This window comes from Gopherus evgoodei, chromosome 1 (assembly GCF_007399415.2).
Source record: "Gopherus evgoodei ecotype Sinaloan lineage chromosome 1, rGopEvg1_v1.p, whole genome shotgun sequence".
Lineage (NCBI taxonomy): Eukaryota > Metazoa > Chordata > Testudines > Testudinidae > Gopherus > Gopherus evgoodei.
The window spans coordinates 274,986,237-275,005,129 of record NC_044322.1 but is presented as its reverse complement, the minus strand read 5'-3'; the positions used below and the strand labels follow the sequence as shown (position 1 = coordinate 275,005,129).

Below are 18,893 nucleotides of genomic sequence, written 5' to 3'. Positions count from 1 at the left end.
CACGTAGAGAGACTGAGTCCCAGATCCAAAATGCCATCTAGGCTTCTAATATCTATTAAAATCAGTGGAAGTTAGGAGCCTAAATACCTGGGCCTGAGTCTCTTCTTGGTGTCTGAAGACTCCATTACTACAATCTCTCCAGATTACTGGTCAATTTGTTTTTGACCTCTGATGCATTTACTATCCCTCTAATTTTGGTGTCCTTTACAAACTTGATCACAGCAGAATTTACACGACAGAAACACTTGGCCAAGAAAGATATGAAATAGCTATGCAGGGTACAGAGAAGGGTTGGCTTGTGTTTCCTTAGTTTAGTGAGCTAAAAGAGTCTGTGGAAACCACCAAAGTTTGGTGATGAGCTACACTATCTTGATGGGCCACTGCTTGAAGATGGCTGCTAATTCACTTCATGACAGAAGCAGCTCTGCTGACCATCTAGAAGTGCTCCACAAACCACAGTCTGAGAACCACTTGCTGAAAGCATCACTGAGAGGAGATTGACTATAAGTATCAATGGGAAGGGGCAGTATTATATCATTGTATTTGGTACAGTTGGATTGCTTAAAGCTCCTTTTGTGAATCTCCTCCCATAACTCACATTTGATTGCTCATTCTTGTCTTTTTAACTTTCAGAATGAATTTAGTGGCAGAGTGAGAGCTTTGGAGTCCAAAGTCCTCTCTTTAGCCCAGAGCTGTAACAAGGAATTTTTGTGCCCCAGGCAAGAGTCGGCTCCAGGCTCTTCAGTGGCAATTTGGTGGTGGGTCCCTGAGTCCCTCTCAGAGAGAAGCACCCGCTGCTGAAGAATGAATGAAGCGGCAGCAGCAATTCGGTGGCAGGTCCTTCTTCCGACAGGGACTCAGGGACCAGCCCCCAAAGAGCTGTCGCCAAAGCGCCGCTGATGGTGGTAGAGCTGCGCCCCTCTGTTTCGTGAGCCCGAGGCAAGTGCCTCACTCGCCTCACCCTTGTTATGGCGCTGCTTTAGCCCAAGCACAGGAGACAGCAGCAGCCTCTCCACCCCCATACCCACTGTCCCTGCCCTTAATAATATCCTGAGACATTCACGCTGCACCTTTCACCCTGAAGGGATCTCAAAGCAGTTTACAATCAGGCTAGGACTGAACAATAGGGAAAATTCCCTGGAGCCCACAGGATTTAGTAGCTCTGCAAGAGACCTCCTAGCAATGGCTGACTTAGTTCTACAGATGAACATGATCTATGCTTGAGTTCTGACTGACAGAGGGCTCTTGGCTCAACAGAATTTAAATCCACAGAGATATCTGGGGAACTCAACCACTGGAGAAAAGTGGGGCCTGACCCAGTTACCTTCTGCTGCTTGTTTGGATTTAGCATATTTCTGTGTTTGTGTTTGAGAAGGCCTGATCTGAGACATCCCATAAACTACAGGGTTACGTTAAAATCAAACACAAGCAGCAAGGAATGGCAGGAGGGCGCCATGGCACTGAGGCAGCTGGACCTGTCAGAAGACCACATGCTGCAGCAACTGCAGTGGTGGCTCCAATCCTCCTATTCAAGGGAGAAAAAAATCATCTCATCCCTCCCATCCCAGGCAGAGTGGAGATTTAGTCTGTGCTATCACTGCACAGACCACCCTATCTGTAAATATTTATATACACGGTGGTGATGCGGGGCCATGTATAAATGAATTTATCTTCAAAACACCTCTATAGAAGTTGTCTATATGGCATCGGCAAAGCGCATTAGAACGATGTGATTTGTAAAATGCTTTAACTTCCCCATGTAGACCTTGCTGGCATGAACTAAAAGATACTTAGATTGTGTTAACATAATCCTTTTAGCTTGTTCCAGAAAGGTCCATGCAGGGCAGTAAGAGCACTGTTCATTGAAGCGCTTTATCAATCACATCCTCTAACATGCTTTGCCAGTGCCATGTAGACCAACTCTTAGTGATGTGCCCAAGGTCTGTGGCAGAGCCAGGAATGAAGCTGAAGTGTCCGAATCCAAGGAGAGTGCCTTAACCAGGAGCACACCTTCCTCCCCAGTCTGCTCTTTACAACTATATCAACACGACACCATTGAAATATAGGCAGCTGGACAGGGTAGAGAGGCAATCAGTATCAGACACCACTCTGCATACTAGTGAAGGCAGGGAAATTGTGGCTAAGGACACAAGGGCATCCCCCTGATCTTATGGAAAGTGTCATAGGATGCTTGATGTCAACACAACGCTTACGGGACTCCACGTTTTCAAGGTGTCATCTGAAAAACACACACACCAAGTGAACTGCAGGCTACTTCATATATTCCCTTTGGAAGAGGAAAGACTGAGTTGAGCCTGTTGGAACTTTAACCTGTGATTCCAAGAGGTGTTTGAACCTAGATCTTAGATTACTAAACTATTCCTTTAGTGCCTCAGTCCTGACCCAGAGAGGCCAGCTCTAGGATTGAGAGGCATTCAGACTCCATGGTCCTGGGGATTCTCGGCCTCTTTGAGGTTGTCACTACTGGAACCAGTTAGCATATATTGTCTTAGTGATATTGAACTGAGATAACCAGTCCATTTCACATAGAACTGTAACCAGTGAAAGGCTCCATAAACCATTCCTAATCTGAGTTTTCCTGGTTTTTTGCCTGCCAGCCATGACATGGACCTGATTGGAACTGGTGACTTATAGTCCCAGGCTATTTAGAGTACCATGAATAGTACCCTGTTTTGTGATATTTTCAATAGCTCTTACATCATTCTAACATCCATAATAAAAATGTGTCCTATACATACCATCAAAGAGATGGTCAATATACTACTACTACCTAATTTCCTTTAGATTTATATACTTGCTCACATCCAAGTTTAGTATGTTTCAAAAAGGGATTTAACCCTAGGGCAAAGCTGAAAGACCATTTCTCTCAATGCCATCAACACTTACTGACAACAACTCCCTTCCCTGTTATTGCAGATATGTGTTTGAGTGAAAACTTCTAGGCCTCCAGCTGCTATTCCATCCTGCAGTGAAGTCAAAATCTTGTATTTGTGAAATCCCATTGAGATCACTGCTGTGGAGGTCAGTGCAATAACTGGCCTGGTAATAGCCTCTCCCTCTCACCTTTATATAAGTCTGACAAACTGGAAAATCAGAATAGCAAGAAAAAAATCCAGGTGCTAGAGGAAATAGTAAATGTAGGGAGATTTTTAAACAAATCCCATGTGTCATTTGGCCAAATTATGCAACTAAGTCGAACTGGGTAGGAAACAGTTTTCCTGTCCTGCGAGAAATTTCATGATTTGAAAAGCTCCTTATGCTACAGTGGGACAAAACTGAGACCTTTGAAAAAAAAAAATTGTGAAAAAATCAGAATGACCAACTATAGAATAACCAATGGCCTAGTGATTATGGCACTCCCTTAGGATGCAGAAGCCATAAGACATCTAGGTTCTAGGGCCTGCTCTGCCTAATTCAGAGCAGAGACTTGAACTGTGGTCATTTACATCCCAGCTGAGTGCATTAGCTACCAGGCTATTCTAAGATGTATCTCTTCTGTTGGAGCTGTTCCACTTCGTGTAAGTTAAATATTCATTGGCTCAGAAAGAAAGACTGATGCTATAGCCCCACGGTTAGGGCACTCACCTGGAATGAGGTAGACCTGTGTTCATGTCTCTGCTCTGAATTAGGTAGAGCAGGCCCTAGAACCTAGACGTCTTATGGCTCCTGCATCCTAAGAGAGGGCCGTAACTAGCAGGCTATTCCAGGGTCTCTTGCTCTTTTATTTTGAGTAGAAATTTCAACTTGGAGTTGAGAAAAATTTTAATCAAACTTCCCTTTTCACAGGATTTGACAAATCAACATTTTTGGATGAAAAAAACTTTGTCAAAAAATTCCTGACCAGCTCTACAGCTAAGGAGAATATGAGAAGTGTCTACAATTATATTAAGGGCATAAATACCAAGTATTTTGGTGCTTAGTGGGATTTTCAAAATCGCTTAAGCAGGTTAGGTCCCTAACTTCCATTGATTTGAATGAGTTAGGTGCCTAACTCACTCAGTGGGCAGCGACAGATCCAGCAGGGGTCAATTTATCGTGTCTAGTCTAGAAGCGATAAATTGATTGCCGAGCGCTCTCCCATCGACATTGGTACTCCACCGAAGTGAGAGCTGCAGGCGGAGTCAATGGCAGAGTGTCAGCAGTCGACTCACCACAGTGAAGACACTGTGGTGAGTAGATCTAAGTATGTCAAATTCAGCTACATTATTCACGTAGCGGAAGTTGTGTAACGTAGATTGATACACACACACACCCCCGGTATAGACCAGGCCTTAGATGCTTTTGAAAATCCCACCAGGTGCCTCTCTGCTTCTTTAGGTGCCCCTATACCTTTGAAAATTCTAGCCGTCTGGCCAGATTTTCAAAGGAGCCTAAGGTAGTTAGATGCCCAAATCCTAACTGAGTACCTAACTACCTTAGGCTCCTTTGAAGATCCCATCTTAAAGAAGGAGAGATATCATGTAAGGTGATCTGAAGTGGCTGTAATTAGGAATACTAAGATGAACTGAGCAAGTGAATATTTAGGCTGAATACCAGGAAATATATCCTAGTAGGTTGATCCATTTGGCTATGGAATAGTCTCTCAGTGGAAGTGGTGGAAGCCCCACTACTTATGTCATTTAAAATTGGACAAGACAAAGCCCTGGAGAAAGGACACTAGGTTCTAACTTTGATTTCCGTTATTCTATAATTTCATCCTGCAGTGAGGTCATGACTCTATGAATATGACATCACAGTCCAAAATTTAGACGTCTTAGAATAAAATCTAACATGGATTGGATAAGTGATGTGGAGGATGCGTCCTGGTTGAAACATCAAAAAGTTTTGATAATTGGCTAAAAGGGGGCCAAGAAGGCTATAAAAAGGAGGTGACTGGGAAATGTTTCATGGTAAAATGTCTCCTCAGCATGAGAGTTCCTCTTGCACTATTTCCATTAGCTCCATCCTGCAGGAAATGGGAGTGGGGGCAGAAGGAAAACCAGTGGTGATACTTTACTTGTGAAGATCCACCAGGATGATGACTATGTCCTCATCCACTTTCTCTTCCCCTAGAATTGTCTTGACCTCAGCTGGGGAGCCACACATGACGATCACTACAAACCAGGCAAAGACAGATGGAGAGAAGGTGAGAGGCATACAATTAAGGAGAGGGGGACAAATAGAGTTTTACAAACTGTTCTTAGATCATAAACTCTAGAATAGCAGGGCTACAGCAAGTCAGGGCTGAGAGGCATTGCCAGAAATAGGAGAACAGATAGTTGTGGGTCAGGACTGAACTACTCAGTCAGTCAGTGGGAGGAGAAAGCTTGCTCAGCACCTGCCCACATTATGCTGACTCCAGCCATTATCAGCACCTTCCTTTCATGAGCATTAAAATTGCACATAGATGGAGTGCAGCGTAAACTACTATCAGTAACATGGTATAGAAGGTTCTAAGGCAAAGGGCATTAGAAGAATAAACCATTAATCTGTTACTGGCTTCCTTATTCTCATGCTCCCCCTCCCCAGTGATGTCAGGGGTTAGCATTATCATAAGCACTTGTTAATAGAGCTGAGGCATCACCACCATGCCCAGGGTTTCCCGTAGGGATTGGTCATTCCCCCATGTTTGAAATGAGTCCCCTTGATGCACAAAAGGGGTGTGTGTGAGAGAAAAACAGACAGAGAGAGAAGCTGGGCATTCTTGTGACACAGGAATCCAAACTATGACTGGGGGCTGCTGGGTTATGAATGCTCCACTGGACAGGGCTTGTAGGAAGACAGTTCCATGTCTTCAGAAGATAATCTACCCCAAGAGGCCTCTACAAGCAGAATATGCCCATATGCTTTATCAGGACAGTGGGGGAACTGAGTTCTGTGCCATCTTCCCACATTTACAAAAATAGAAGAGGAAAAAGAGTATCTGTGCTCTTTCTGCCATAAATGGAAAGATTTTTCTCCAGAACATAACCCAGGCAGTAGTGCATAGACAGAGATCAACGGCATGCATGCAAGGGAGAGGGAACTCTCATCTCCCCTTACCATTGCTTTTCCGGCTCTGATCCTTCACAATTTTCTTTAATTGTTCTGGTGTCCTTAAAACCTCTTTGAACTTCACCTCTGAAGAGAAGTATGAGACTCCAGCCTCCAGTGCATTGAGGTACCTGATGCAGGGTAGGAAGTGCGGGTTATAGATCAGCTGAAAATATTGCTAATGCCTTACATTTATAAAGTACCTTCCCTCATTAATAATCATAAAACGTCTGATAGACTGTTTACAGCACATAAGGACCACTTCACCTGCTACAGAAATGTAGCCGCTTCTGGGCTGGAATGCAGCAGCCATTCTGCATCAATAAAGTTAAACAACAGAATTTGGGAGGGAAAGCAGTACAGAGAATGTGAGCATAAAAAGGAAAACTTTGAACCTGACCAAGAACCACTTAAATCTGGTATTATAAAGGGTTGGTTCAGATAATGCATTAATGTAGTAAGATAATATTCAAAACAGAAAACTTTGAGGAATTACAAAATCTAGTGAGTGAGGTTGAATGGGAGATTGGGGAATCCTAGAAGATACAAATTGAAGTGCAAAGGAGCAAATGTGGTTTTCCAAGAGACTGCTTAAAGACCTGAGGTTTAAAAAAAAAGTGATTAAAAACTATAGAAGGCAAAAAAATAACAGTGCAAAGTCAAGTAAGACTCGCTGGGAAGAGATAAGGAGAGGAAAAAAGCAGAATGAGTAAATGCAAGGTAAAAGCACTAAAGCACTATTTCTATCTGAAAAATTTGTACTTCCTATAGTTACAAAAGAGACTTTGGGTCACTATGTCTGAAAAATAAGCGGAGGGAGAACAAATAATTTTCTCTATTTTTCCTCCCCTGGTTTGCTTAATTTGTGATCTAACAGCACTTGGGGCACCATCCTTTAGAGGTGCTGAACGCCTTTTTCTCTCATTGTCTTCAGTAAGAAAAGAGGGTGCTCTGCACCTCACCAGGATCATGCCCTTAATAAGGCTCCAATCTTGCACACATTCAGGTGTCTTACAACTTTACACACATGAATAGTCCCACTGGAGATACTCATGCCTCTAAATATTTGTGGGGTGGAAATAATCAGGCCATATTATTTAATAGGTGCTTTATCAGAAATTGGATTTTTAAAAGAAAATAGTCAATTTAAAAGACTTCAAGTTAACCACAACACTTTAAACAAAATAAGTCCTTCCTGAAAATAACAATAAAAGAAAAAAAGTTTGAACAATTAGGAAGTAAGGAAGACCATGAAAAGTAGTATTTATGAAGGAAATACAGAAAATATGAAAGTACACAAATCAGCAGCTCTGAATGGTAGGAAACCTAAGGTATTAAAGGAATCTTGATAAAGAATATACGGTACCATGGACTTTTATTTTTGGAAAGTTATGGAGAACTGGGGATACAGCAGAAGAGTAGAGAAAAAACACTGATTTTCAAAACGTGAAAGAAAAATGATCCTGGCAATTACCATCCTGTAAGTCAAGTTTCTATCTTTAATAAAAGGACAAATACTAAGAGAAAATGGTCATTAAACACCTATGAGATAATGGAACTGGGATTGTATTTTAATTCCTAATTAAACAGAGCACTTAAGTACATGCTTAAGTCACACTGAAGTCAATAGGGTTCAAGCTGATGCATAAAGTTCAGCAGGTATTGATGTGTTCTCCTGACACAGGGCAATAAAGAATAAATCTTTCCAACTTGATTGCTTTTTTAGTTTAATTTCCGAATCACTGGAAGAGTGGAGTGCACTAAATAATAGTAATATTTGGATGTTAATAAAGCAATTGTCTCAATCTTACTTGAAAAATTAATTCAAACTGGGTTAGGAACACACAAACTGACAATTGGCTGATTGTGGGACATAAACAAAGGGTAATGATAAACAGCAATATATTGTGCAGGTAAAGTGTCTGTTGGACTATCACAGAGATTGATATTAAGTCTGTACTAACATCTTCATTAATGAAAAAGAGTAAAATATACTAATACAAGTCCAATATGATATGAAATTAGGAGAAATTGTACCTAGCACTGAGGACAATGAAAAAACCACCAAGGGACTTAGAAAGATTAAAGTCTGGGCAAAAAGTAACTAAATAAGATTGATTCAAATTGGGAAAAGGCATTGTACTGTAACTAAAGGAAAAAAGTCAGTATCTTACCATTGAATTTCAATCAATGGTAATGAAGAAGACTCTAAAAAACCGAACAAGGCCTAAGGGTGATAGCGGACAGCAGATTAGATATGATTTTTACAATGCTGTGACAGAAAGAGCAGCCCCTGCAGTTGCATATACTGAAGTATCATGTCACAGAGCAGAAAAGTAATAATATCCCTCTATGGCCATGGTCTGGTGAGACCATACCTAGGCTATTGCTTTCATTATAGGTCATTTCATTCAGAGAAGAACATTGATCAGAGTTTGAAAGGCATTCAGTGTAACATAAATAACCAGTGACTGAAGGGACTAAGGTGAGAAAGAATTAAAAGAGCTAACTCAGGCCCTGAACTTGCAAACTTATATGCACATCAGTAGTACTAAATGGGACCTCTCATGTGTTAAGCTAGATGCTTAACCATTTACATCCGGGATTTAAACAGGCTACAAATGTTTGAATGGTGTAAAACCAAGGGCTTGATTTTTTCCTTCCTTCCACAACCGTCAGATACACCCTTTTCCCTAGGGAGATACAAGTAACAACCGGACTGATTTGTATCCTGTGTGGGGACAATCAGGCATCAAGGAGGAAGTAGAGGAATTACTTAGGATGATACAGAAGGTTATTACTAGGAGTGATAGGATGAAATTGAAAGAGGGAAAATTTAATTTAGATGCCAACAAAAGCTCAAGCAGTGAACTCTATTAGACTGTGAAATATTCTCCCAATAGATGTGATGAAAGTCTGTAGCTTGGGAACATTTTCAAGCAGACTAGACATAACACTGGTAAATGTAGTGTAGAGCAGTGGTTCTCAAACCAAGGCCACTGCTTGTTCAGGGAAAGCCCCTGGCGGGCCAGGCCGGTTTGTTTACCTGCTGCGTCTGCAGATTCGGCTGATCTCAGCTTCCAGTGGCTGCGGTTCACTGCTCCAGGCCAATGGGGGCTGCGGGAAGTAGCGGGCAGGATGTCCCTTGGCCCACGCCGCTTCCTGCAGCTCCCATTGGCCTGGAACGGCAAATTGCGGCCACAGGGAGCTGCAATCGGCTGAACCCACAGACGTGACAGGTAAACAAACTGGCCCAGCCCGCCAGGGCTTTCCCTGAACAAGCAGCAGCCCTAGTTAGAGAACCACTGGTGTAGAGAATATTGCTGTTCTGGAAAGGAGAGGGCTTGGATGTTCTAATTGGTCTTTTCCAACTCTCAATTCTATGAGAGCAATAGAGAGAGAGAAAGAGAGAGAAATCTAAGGAAAGCCTAAAGAAATCATGCCAGAGGCGAGTACAAGTTTTCTAGGACAGTAGCTGGGAGAGACTTGGGAATGTTTTTACCAGAAGCAGTCTTCTGTGATGTTATTTGTCTTATAGAGGTAGGTGGATTCCCAGGAGCTGGTTTTGAATGGCAAATTGGACTTTTTCCAGAAGTCAACGAAGAAGTAGGTCAGTTTCCTGGCTGGAGTCAGGATTCGAGTTAGGTTGGCTTTGTAGTCACATGACAGCCCAAAGCTCCCTGCAGAGATCAGAGGGAAGTCCAATATTGTGTCAATGCTAAGGGGAAGAAGAGAGGGGGAAAAAAATATGACTGATAAATGAATTGATGTCACATCAAGGTAGCTACTAGGTGATTCACATGCCCAGTACTTTCTCACTTTGTATCCTGACTTCGTTTTACAACAAACTAATTAAAATGTCAGTACAGCATAATGGTGCTCGACTGACAATTTAACTAGCCTCGGTATAGGTACACTGCATGCCTCCACTACACACTACCCCTCCAAATGATTATGACATAATTATAATGTATTTTATGCAAGATAAGTCATGTGAGGTGTCATTGGAAACATTATGATTTACTGAATATGATTATCCTATTTGTGTGCATGTATCATGTTTCTATCTGAAGTTATAAATATTGACTATGTATCTGTATTTTAAATGTACTAACACATGGATAGATGGGTAACACACACTAGACAAGATGCTTTCAGTCTAAATAGTGGGTGGGGAAGGGACTATTCAGGGCAATGGGCCATTAGGAAAAAACAATAAGCCTTAGGAGAAGCTTATCTCCCACCTGGGGAGCCTTCCTGAGAATGCTACAGCCTCCAAGTAATGGCTGCTATGACTCTACAAGGACATGTAATGAGATCACCTGTGTCTAGACTCCATCTTGGGATGTCAATATTTTTCCACAGACTGGTCTGGAAACTGAGCCTGAGAACAATGGGTTCCCACCATATGCAAAAAGCTAAATAAGGCAGGGAGTGACATTATCTGGTGTTCTTCTCTCCCCACCTAAGACGACTTCTGGAAACACCTGAGGAACAAAGACTGGACTGGAGGAAGTGCTGAACCCAGGCTAAAGGGATTTCTAGCCTGTGAATGAAACATCTGGGGATTCCGAGCTGTAAAGCAAGTGCAGCTTGCCCTTAAGAATCTGCAGCCTACTTGTATCATCTCTTAGATTTTATATGAATAGCAGATTCTCACTCTATCTAGCATATCAAATTTAGTTTGCATTTTTTGTTTATTTGATAGATAATCTGCTTTGATCTGTTTGCTATCACTTATAATCACTTAAAAATTTTTTATAGTTAATAAACTTGTTTTTGCTTTATCTAACCACTGAGCTGGAGTGAAGTGCATGGGAATCATAGCTCAGGGCAATGTCACAGCAGTACGGTGCGAGACAGAGCCCACGCTGGTGGGTCAGGGGGCCAAGTGGCACCCCAGTTCTGGATGGCACCCTGGGGGGAACCCATCACAGTTGCTGTGATGCCATCTTCTGCTGCTAGGAGTGGGTCTGAAACCTATTAACTTATTTTAAACAGTTCATGGAACAGCTATCAGATGGTGATGATTGTAATTTTCTTGAGGCCAGAGGGGAGCTAGAAACAAAAAGCTACCTGTCTGCTGACAGATCAATCTCTTGTGTAATCTTTCTCTCAACCTCTAAGTGTGATGTAAGAACCTCGAGAACTAGTTGTCACATTTCATCTTATGTAGGGGGTAAAATTATTGTACAATGCCAGCCTATGCACTAAGACTATCTAAAATAGCTTAGTGAAGTCTTGTTATTTCCATCAAGCCAGTTTTGGATGAACTGGGGGCTGACTTCCTTTGCCAGGTGAATGATGTCAGATTAATCACAGGCCACCAATGGCCATTCTTCTTAAATGGGTTTTAGCATTTCAAAGCGCAGGGCTGGAGGAGAGATTTTCAGAGCCATTGACAAATCTTACTTCTGCAACCAGACTTCTTAGTGTATTTTGGGGAAGGGGAAATAGCAGTGGTTATAGACAGGGCTGGCTCCAGGCACCAGCCCAGCAAGCAGCTGCTTGGGGCGGCCAATGGTGAGGGGTGGCACGTCTGGGTCTTTGGCGGTGGGTCCCTCACTCCCTCTCGGAGCGAAGGACCAGCTGCCGAATTGCTGTCAAAGACTGAAGCTGCGGTGGTAAAGCTACAGATCGCGATTGCGGTTTTTTGCTTTTTTTTTCCTTTTTGCTCCTTGGGGAGGCAAAAACCCTGGAGCCGGCCCTGGTTATACAGACAAATATGGCAAACCTCCACCTGGGGTGAATTTATGAAAACACCACTAGTTTTTTCTCCATAGAGAGGTTGTAATGGGTGAAGGTATCTTCTGCAATGTTGCACTGTTATCACTTTACACTAGAAAAATTCTGCAGTTCTTTCAGGACAATCTTTTACACTTAATAGGAAATATTGTACTGAACAATATGGCAATTAGAATTATTTGGCACTGATATGACAGAACTACTGTCTAACTTTATCTCCAGGTAAAGGTCATTATTATTAAGAAGTGATGTAGCTTATGTTTGATGCAGTAGAAAAGGGGGAACCAGTGGAGGGATGCACAGTGCTCAGGAGGACAACTGATGCAGTGAGCCAGGAAGATGATTTCATTGTTAAAATGGAAATTTACCAGGCTGGTTTAGAATACTGCCAGGTAAATAACCTGCTTTTGTTTCCCAAATCTGTTCATTTTACCCTGGGTTAACTTGGTTGCCTAATGGTTAGTGCTCTTCATTGCCATGCAGAAGCTTCAACTCCTCATAAACCTTCTGAATTAACTGGGGCGGGATAAGACTTGAGAGTTATTGTAAACAACTCAGTGAAGCTCTTTGATCAAGGTACAACAGGAGTCCAAAAAAGCAATGTTAGGATGCTTAAGGAATGGGATGGAGTGTAATACAGAAAATATTATAATACTGCTATATACAAAGCAGGTAATATTACTGTATAATATAAATCAATCACACACCCTCACAAGGAATAATATGTTCAGTTCTGGTCATCCCACCTCAAAAAGGATATAGAAGAAACAGAATGGGGTCAGAGGTGGGCAGTCAGAATGAGTAGGGACATGGAAAAACTCTTGTATGAGGGAGACTGAAAAGTCTGGGATGCTTTACCTTAGGGAGGAGGCAAATACAAGGGAGCATGATTAAAAACACACAAAACAGTGAGTGGAAAAGAGAAGGTGGATTTCTAGTCACACTGACTCATGGTAAAAGAGCAAAGAAACATTCAATACAATTGAAAGAAGGTAAATTCAAAACTGATTAAAGAAAATATTTTCACACAATGCACAAATAGCTTATAGAACACCTTGCAACACAACATCATTGAGGCCTAGAGCATAGCAGGATTCAAAAAAGGGTCAGACCATAATTTCATGGATAACAGTATCTTCACTTATATATACACACAACATTTTACTCTTGTATTGTTTATGTATATAACAGTAAATATTGTGACAAAGTTCCTCCTCTACCTTGGTGGGTCCTGTGCTTATTGGCAGATTTGGTCACTTCAGTGATCTTTCCCACAGTCTGGATCAACTCCTCCTGTGTCTGATCAGGAGTTGGGAGGTTTGGGGGGAACCCAGGCCCACCCTCTACTCCAGGTTCCAGCCCAGGGCCCTGTGGATTGCAGCTGTCTATAGTGCCTCTTGTAACAGCTGCATGACAGTTACAACTCCCTGGGCTACTTCCCCATGGCCTCCTGCAAACACCTTCTTTATCCTCACCACAGGACCTTCCTCATGGTGTCTGATAACACTTGTACTCCCTAGTCCTCCAACAGCACAGCCTCTCACTCTCAGCTCCTTGTGCCTCTTACTCCCAGCTCCTCACCACCTGACTGGAGTGAGCTCCTTTTTAAACCCAGTTGCCCTGATTAGTCTGCCTTGATTGGCTGCAGGTGTTCTAATCAGCCTGTCTGCCTTAATTGGTTCTAGCAGGTTCCTGATTACTCCAGTGCAGCCCCTGCTCAAGTCACTCAGGGAACAGTAAACTACTCAGCCAGTGACTAGTATATTTGACCTCTACCAGACTCCTGTACCACACTGGCCTGGGTCTGTCACAATATATTTTTAAAAACAAGAATTTAGGAAGGTGTATAATCACTCATATTTCAGGGAATGAGCAAACCTCTAAATATTGGGGATTAGGAGGAAACCATCTCTTAGTGCACATTATCCCAGCACTGTCTTCTGCAAGGTTTCTTGCACCTTCCTCTGAAGCATCAACTACAGTCCACTGCCGTGACAAGATACTTGTCTAGATGGACCACTTGTCTGAGCCAATATAGAGATTCCTCTGTTCAAGATCATTTCTGTCTCCTGCTGAGACCTTGAGTGATCAGACTACTTTTTGTCAATCATTATCACTCCTCTCCTGAGTCCTACCTAGTAAAGCAGTTGCATGAATAAGCTCTTTAGGGGGCATTTTGTCCTTGCCAGAGGTAGTGGCCAGGTATAAGAGCTGTGTAGGACCCTGACTATGAAGCACAGTATATGCCCCACTCACAAGTTCAGTGTCTATGCTAGTCTGAGTAGGAAACAATTTTGTTGAGTATTTTACTTCCTTGGAACACAGTAATGTTTTTTTCTGATACTTACGAGAACATCTGGTACGTGGCATAAGTACAAGTGGGTCCCAGGACAACGCAGCCAAGTGTGTTGCTACTCTGCAAGAGATAAAAGAGCATTTGCAACAGAGAGTGCCAAGTGAGGGAAGGGGCTACCAATATGGGAAATGCAGAATGTGGCGCAAGGCACAGGCAAGGGGGATTGGGAGGAGACTGTGAAATGTGAGAAGACACAGCACCAAGATAAACTGCCACTGAGAGGGAGAGCTAGCTCAGTGGTTTGAGCAATGGCCTGCTAAAACCCAGGGTTGTGAGTTCAATCCTTGAGGGGGCCATTTAGGGAGCTGGGGGGATAGGTCCTGCTTTGAGCAGGGGGTTAGACTAGATGACTGTCTGAGGTCCCTTCCAATCCTAATCTTCTATGGCTCTATGAGCAAGTGCGGAGTGGTCAAAGAAAGGGCTGTGAATGAGGGAACAGATAAGAGGATGAATCTGGAGCAAGATAAGAAGGGAGGTGACAGAATGATGCATGGTAGTGTGTGGTCTGCTCAGAGGTGTATGACAAAGCTGTGTGGGAGCTCAGATCTGGAACAGCAGGGAGGCTACATGTCAGAATTAAAATGCATTGTCAGAGCTGTGCTGGAGTTGCAGGTAAGGAGCAAAGTGGCTCAAGAGAGGCTAAGCTGTACAGATGTATGTGGCAGACAGTAGGAATTAAGGGGTGCTATACATTGGAAATGAGGTGAGCTGAGTGTCTGTGTAGGAAGCTTGTACTTTGCCCTCAGCACACATTATACCTGCCTCTAGCCAACACTCAACACACTTCCATAAACAAAAAAGAAGGATTCCTGTAGAAATGCCTAGTACTCACATGGAGTTCCTTGATGACCTCCACACCCTCACAGGTGGCAGTGCGACAGCCCTGTGAGACATACAGTGATGTGTTGAAGCTATGGTAGGTGGCATTGATTATCACATTTTTTCCTATAGAAGGAGAAATGGGAAATAGCATTACAAAACACATCTGCTCACTGGTGCACTGAGATCCCTTTCTGTTCATTCATGGCACAGAGCAGTACAGTCTCATACTAACAGGACCAGATTAAGAACATTCTGGGTCCTGGAGACAGAATATCTTGAACCCTGCTCTACTCTCTGTCCCCGGGGACTTCCCTTCAATGTTTTTAATTGTTTGGAAGGGTGGGAGGGCCTCAGTTTCAAAAACCTCTGTGCAGCCCACACTTACCCTGCAGCAGTGGTTCCTGTCCCATGGGGCTGGGGCTGGCTCCCTACTCTGGGCATTATGACCTATCACTGGAGGTCGCAACACTGCTCAGGTTTGTCCCAGCTGCCCCTTGGTCATGACGCAGCAGTGGCTGGGCCAAATTTGAGTGTCACTGCAAGTGAGTGCAGCTCACTACATTACTTACTGCAATTCCATGGGTCTGGGGAGAGTGTAGTCTTCTGAGGCGCCTGGGCTATGGTCCCGTTAACCTATCCATTAATATGGGCCTGCACACTAAGATGCCTCTATCCCCAAAGTTCACTGGGAAGCAATTCCCCCTACCCTCCATTTCAATGGATAAGATTGCAGAATTAGCTCCACTATGGAGGGCTGAAATCCTTCTCTGGAGCATCAGACATTGGGCATGATCAGAGACAGAATATCAGATATATTTTTCCAGTAGCAGTGTGGTGAGAAGAGGGGGTGAGGGCAGTGATGAGCTGCTAAAATCTTAACAACCAGTTCCCTATAAAAAGTTCTGATTTAAGGGATGTGCCACAGTATGTATTATTTTGTACCACTAGGGTTACCATATGTCCGTATTTTCCCAGGAGGATTTTTAACTTTTAAAAATTCCGCCCAGACAGCGATTTAAGAACCGAAAAGCCTGACATCTCCGGGAAAATACAGATGTATGTTAACCCTACCTAAAGTTCTTTTTTAAAAAGATGGGCCTGAACTAGAAATGAGCTCTGTTTCTCATGTGTGGGTCCCTGCCACTCGCTTGGGGTGTGCTACCAGATGTCCCAATTTTATAGGGACAGTATAAATTTTTAGGTCTTTTTCTTATATAGGCTCCTATTACCCCTTACCCCATCCCGATTTTTCACATTTGCTGTCTGGTCACCATTAGGTGTGCACATGTATGGGTCCCAGCTACTCCCTGCCCCCCCCCCCATTGAAGCAGGTGTGCAGGGTTACTGCCCTGAGAACTGCAGGGCACAAGTGGACCTGGGGCTGGCTGTAGACAGGGGCGTGGGGCAGGGCTAGCTGGAGGCAGGGAGTGTGACACGGGCTGGCTGCAACAGGGGCTGGCTATGGGCAGGTGGTGTAGACAGGGACTGGCTGCAGGCAAGGGCTGTGGCAAGGGGTAGCTGCGGGCAGGGGCTGTGGCAGGGGGTAGCTGTGGGCAGGGGATGCAAACAGGGGCTGTGGCTGTGGCAGGGGCTGCGGCAGGGGGTAGCTGCGGGCAGGGGCTGTGGGCAGGGGGTGCAGACAGGGGCTGGGGCTGCGGGCAGGGTTGCAGGTACTCAGACGGGGAGAGTGGCTGGGAGCAGCCCGAGCAGCAGGACGCAGCCGGGGACCCACCATGCAGCAGCAGGAGCCCCAGGGCCAGAGATCCAAGGAGCAGCAGCAGCAACAGGGCCAGGAGGGAGCCCACGTGGCTCCCGCAGCGCAGCGTCCCCCACCAGCCGGGAGGAGGAATTACATGCTTTCCCGCCATTGCCCATCATATCTTCCCTCACAGGGAAGCCAGTTAACAAGGGGTTCTAAAACCGCTTCTAAATTTAACAACTGGTTTGTGGGAACCAGTGCAAACTGGCTCCAGCGCACCCTTGGGTGAGGGGGATTTGAGACGTGCAGGGCTGCAGCGGCCAGAGAAAGAGGCAACTTATCCTAGCTCCAGGGCTGCAGCTAGCAGGGACAGACAGCCCTCCTTCCAAGACCCAGCTCAGAGGCTGTTGTGGTGGGAGAGAGAGGGAGACACCCCCCCTCCTTCCCAGCCCCAGCTCGGGAGCTGCCATGGCAAGAGAGAGAGGGCACATCCATCGCATTATAAAAGTAAAACTACTGATATGTAAATATGAGTTGTGTGCTTTTATCTGTAGAACAAAAATGCTAATTTTTTTTATATAGCGCTTTTATCCAAAGCACTTTACAATAGTTTGCTAATGGTACAAACAACATTTGGAAAGATCTTTAAGTGGCTTGTCGAGACCGTCAGCGATTTTCAAGTGGTCCGCGAAAAAAAAAGTTTGAGAACCACTGGTTTAGTGATATTGAAAAGAGGGGTTAGATATGAAAATGGGTAAGAATTGCATCTGTAGTGATGCAACCTAAATAAAAAGTTATAAGGGCTGCTGATCCCCACACTTCAGGGAATAATCTGAGCAGCAACTGGGGTCAGGATGAAATTTCTTTATCATAATGTTAAAAACTTATGTGCATCATTAGGGGAGTGGGCTGACATATCTGTCATTATCGAACATAGAAGTTACCAGAATAGATAGATCACTGATCTGTTCTGCTAGAGGAGGAGCCAGGATACTGGGCTCAATGGAGCCCTGATCTGGTCTGGTCTGGTCTGGTTTAGCAGTTCTTATGTTCTCAATCCCAACTGAACATCTTCAGAAATTAACTCAGGGAAAAGTTTGCATCAACTTGCACATAAACATCCCTGGTTCAATCCTTGCCCTGTGGCTCCGCTGCTTGGAAAGAAGGGGACAGTTATTGTCTGATCTACATGGTGACTGGACAGCCAAAGAACAGCTCCATGGGGTAGTTTGTAGAAGCACTGACTGAGGGAGGGCCAGGGCTCACAGTCTGACCCAAGAACTCTAAAGGGGAAAAGAACACACAGCTTCACACCCTTACCTGCCTTCTGCAGCTGCTCTTCTACAATACGTAGTCCCAGCTGCACAGCTGGTTTTATTTTATCGAAGGTCCATGGAAGGTCTGACTGATTCAGCTGCATCACATTGATTACATAATTGTCCTTGACACACTTGCCCTCACCAACCTGCCACAGCAGCTGGAGACAGAGGAGCAATGGCCAGAGGTCTGGACCCAGCATTCGTTGCCTCATTACTCCTTTCAGTTTAGACCCATTGCTCAATGCTCACACATACACGCGCACTTCATTGTTGTTGTTCCTGGATAGGCTGAAACAAAGATTCCTGTTGTATATCCACCGATCAGCTATACCGTCTCTCTTTCACCCCTTCACTCTCTCCTCTTTTCTGCCTCTACTTCCACCCCACACCCATCTACCCTAACTGGCACGTCTGCTTGTGAAAAATTAAAAGCAACAGAACTCAGGAAAGGAGAGAGGCCAAAGGTTGCTTTGTATGTTTGCTCATGAAAAGGTTGAGGCTATAAAAGAGAGATATTACTGGCACCTTGTCTGATAAGGACACTTTAACTTTACATCACAGTGAACTGATGAATAGAGAAGAGAAAGAAGGAGGGGCCAACTGGGTTGTAAAAAGAAGCCATTTAAAATGGATATAAATTAAAAGATCCATTAAAGCCCCAGAGGAACACAGATGGTTGCTTTGTGTTTGTTTTGCCCTGCCATGTCACCCCTTTTGGCTGTGCCCCTACGTTGGTGGTTATTATATCACTCTATTTATTTTTTATGTCTTTAAGATACCAATTTCATTCCTTTAGTTTTTCCCATCAAAATGATTTTTAGTACTGGCAAAAAATGTCTGACTGAAAACTTCCAGGATCAGCACAGAATCCATCTTTTAGAAATCCCCCAATATCACCCTGGGCAATGTACCCCAACTC

At 43.9% G+C, this 18,893-nt stretch overlaps 1 protein-coding gene across 1 annotated transcript in view; it reads right to left on the bottom strand.

The window, feature by feature from the left end:
- LOC115644910 (heat-stable enterotoxin receptor-like) overlaps positions 1–18,186 on the bottom strand; it is a 70,857-nt gene extending 52,671 nt beyond the window's left edge. Inside the window, exons 1-6 of the mRNA XM_030549361.1 lie at positions 17,976–18,186; positions 14,967–15,079; positions 14,127–14,194; positions 9,536–9,751; positions 6,043–6,164; positions 5,018–5,114 (exon numbers count right to left, since the gene is read on the bottom strand). Of these exons, the coding sequence (XP_030405221.1) occupies positions 5,018–5,114; positions 6,043–6,164; positions 9,536–9,751; positions 14,127–14,194; positions 14,967–15,079; positions 17,976–18,186 (827 nt within the window). The remainder of the gene's footprint in view (positions 1–5,017; positions 5,115–6,042; positions 6,165–9,535; positions 9,752–14,126; positions 14,195–14,966; positions 15,080–17,975) is intronic.
- Between the last annotated feature and the right edge of the window lie 707 nt (positions 18,187–18,893).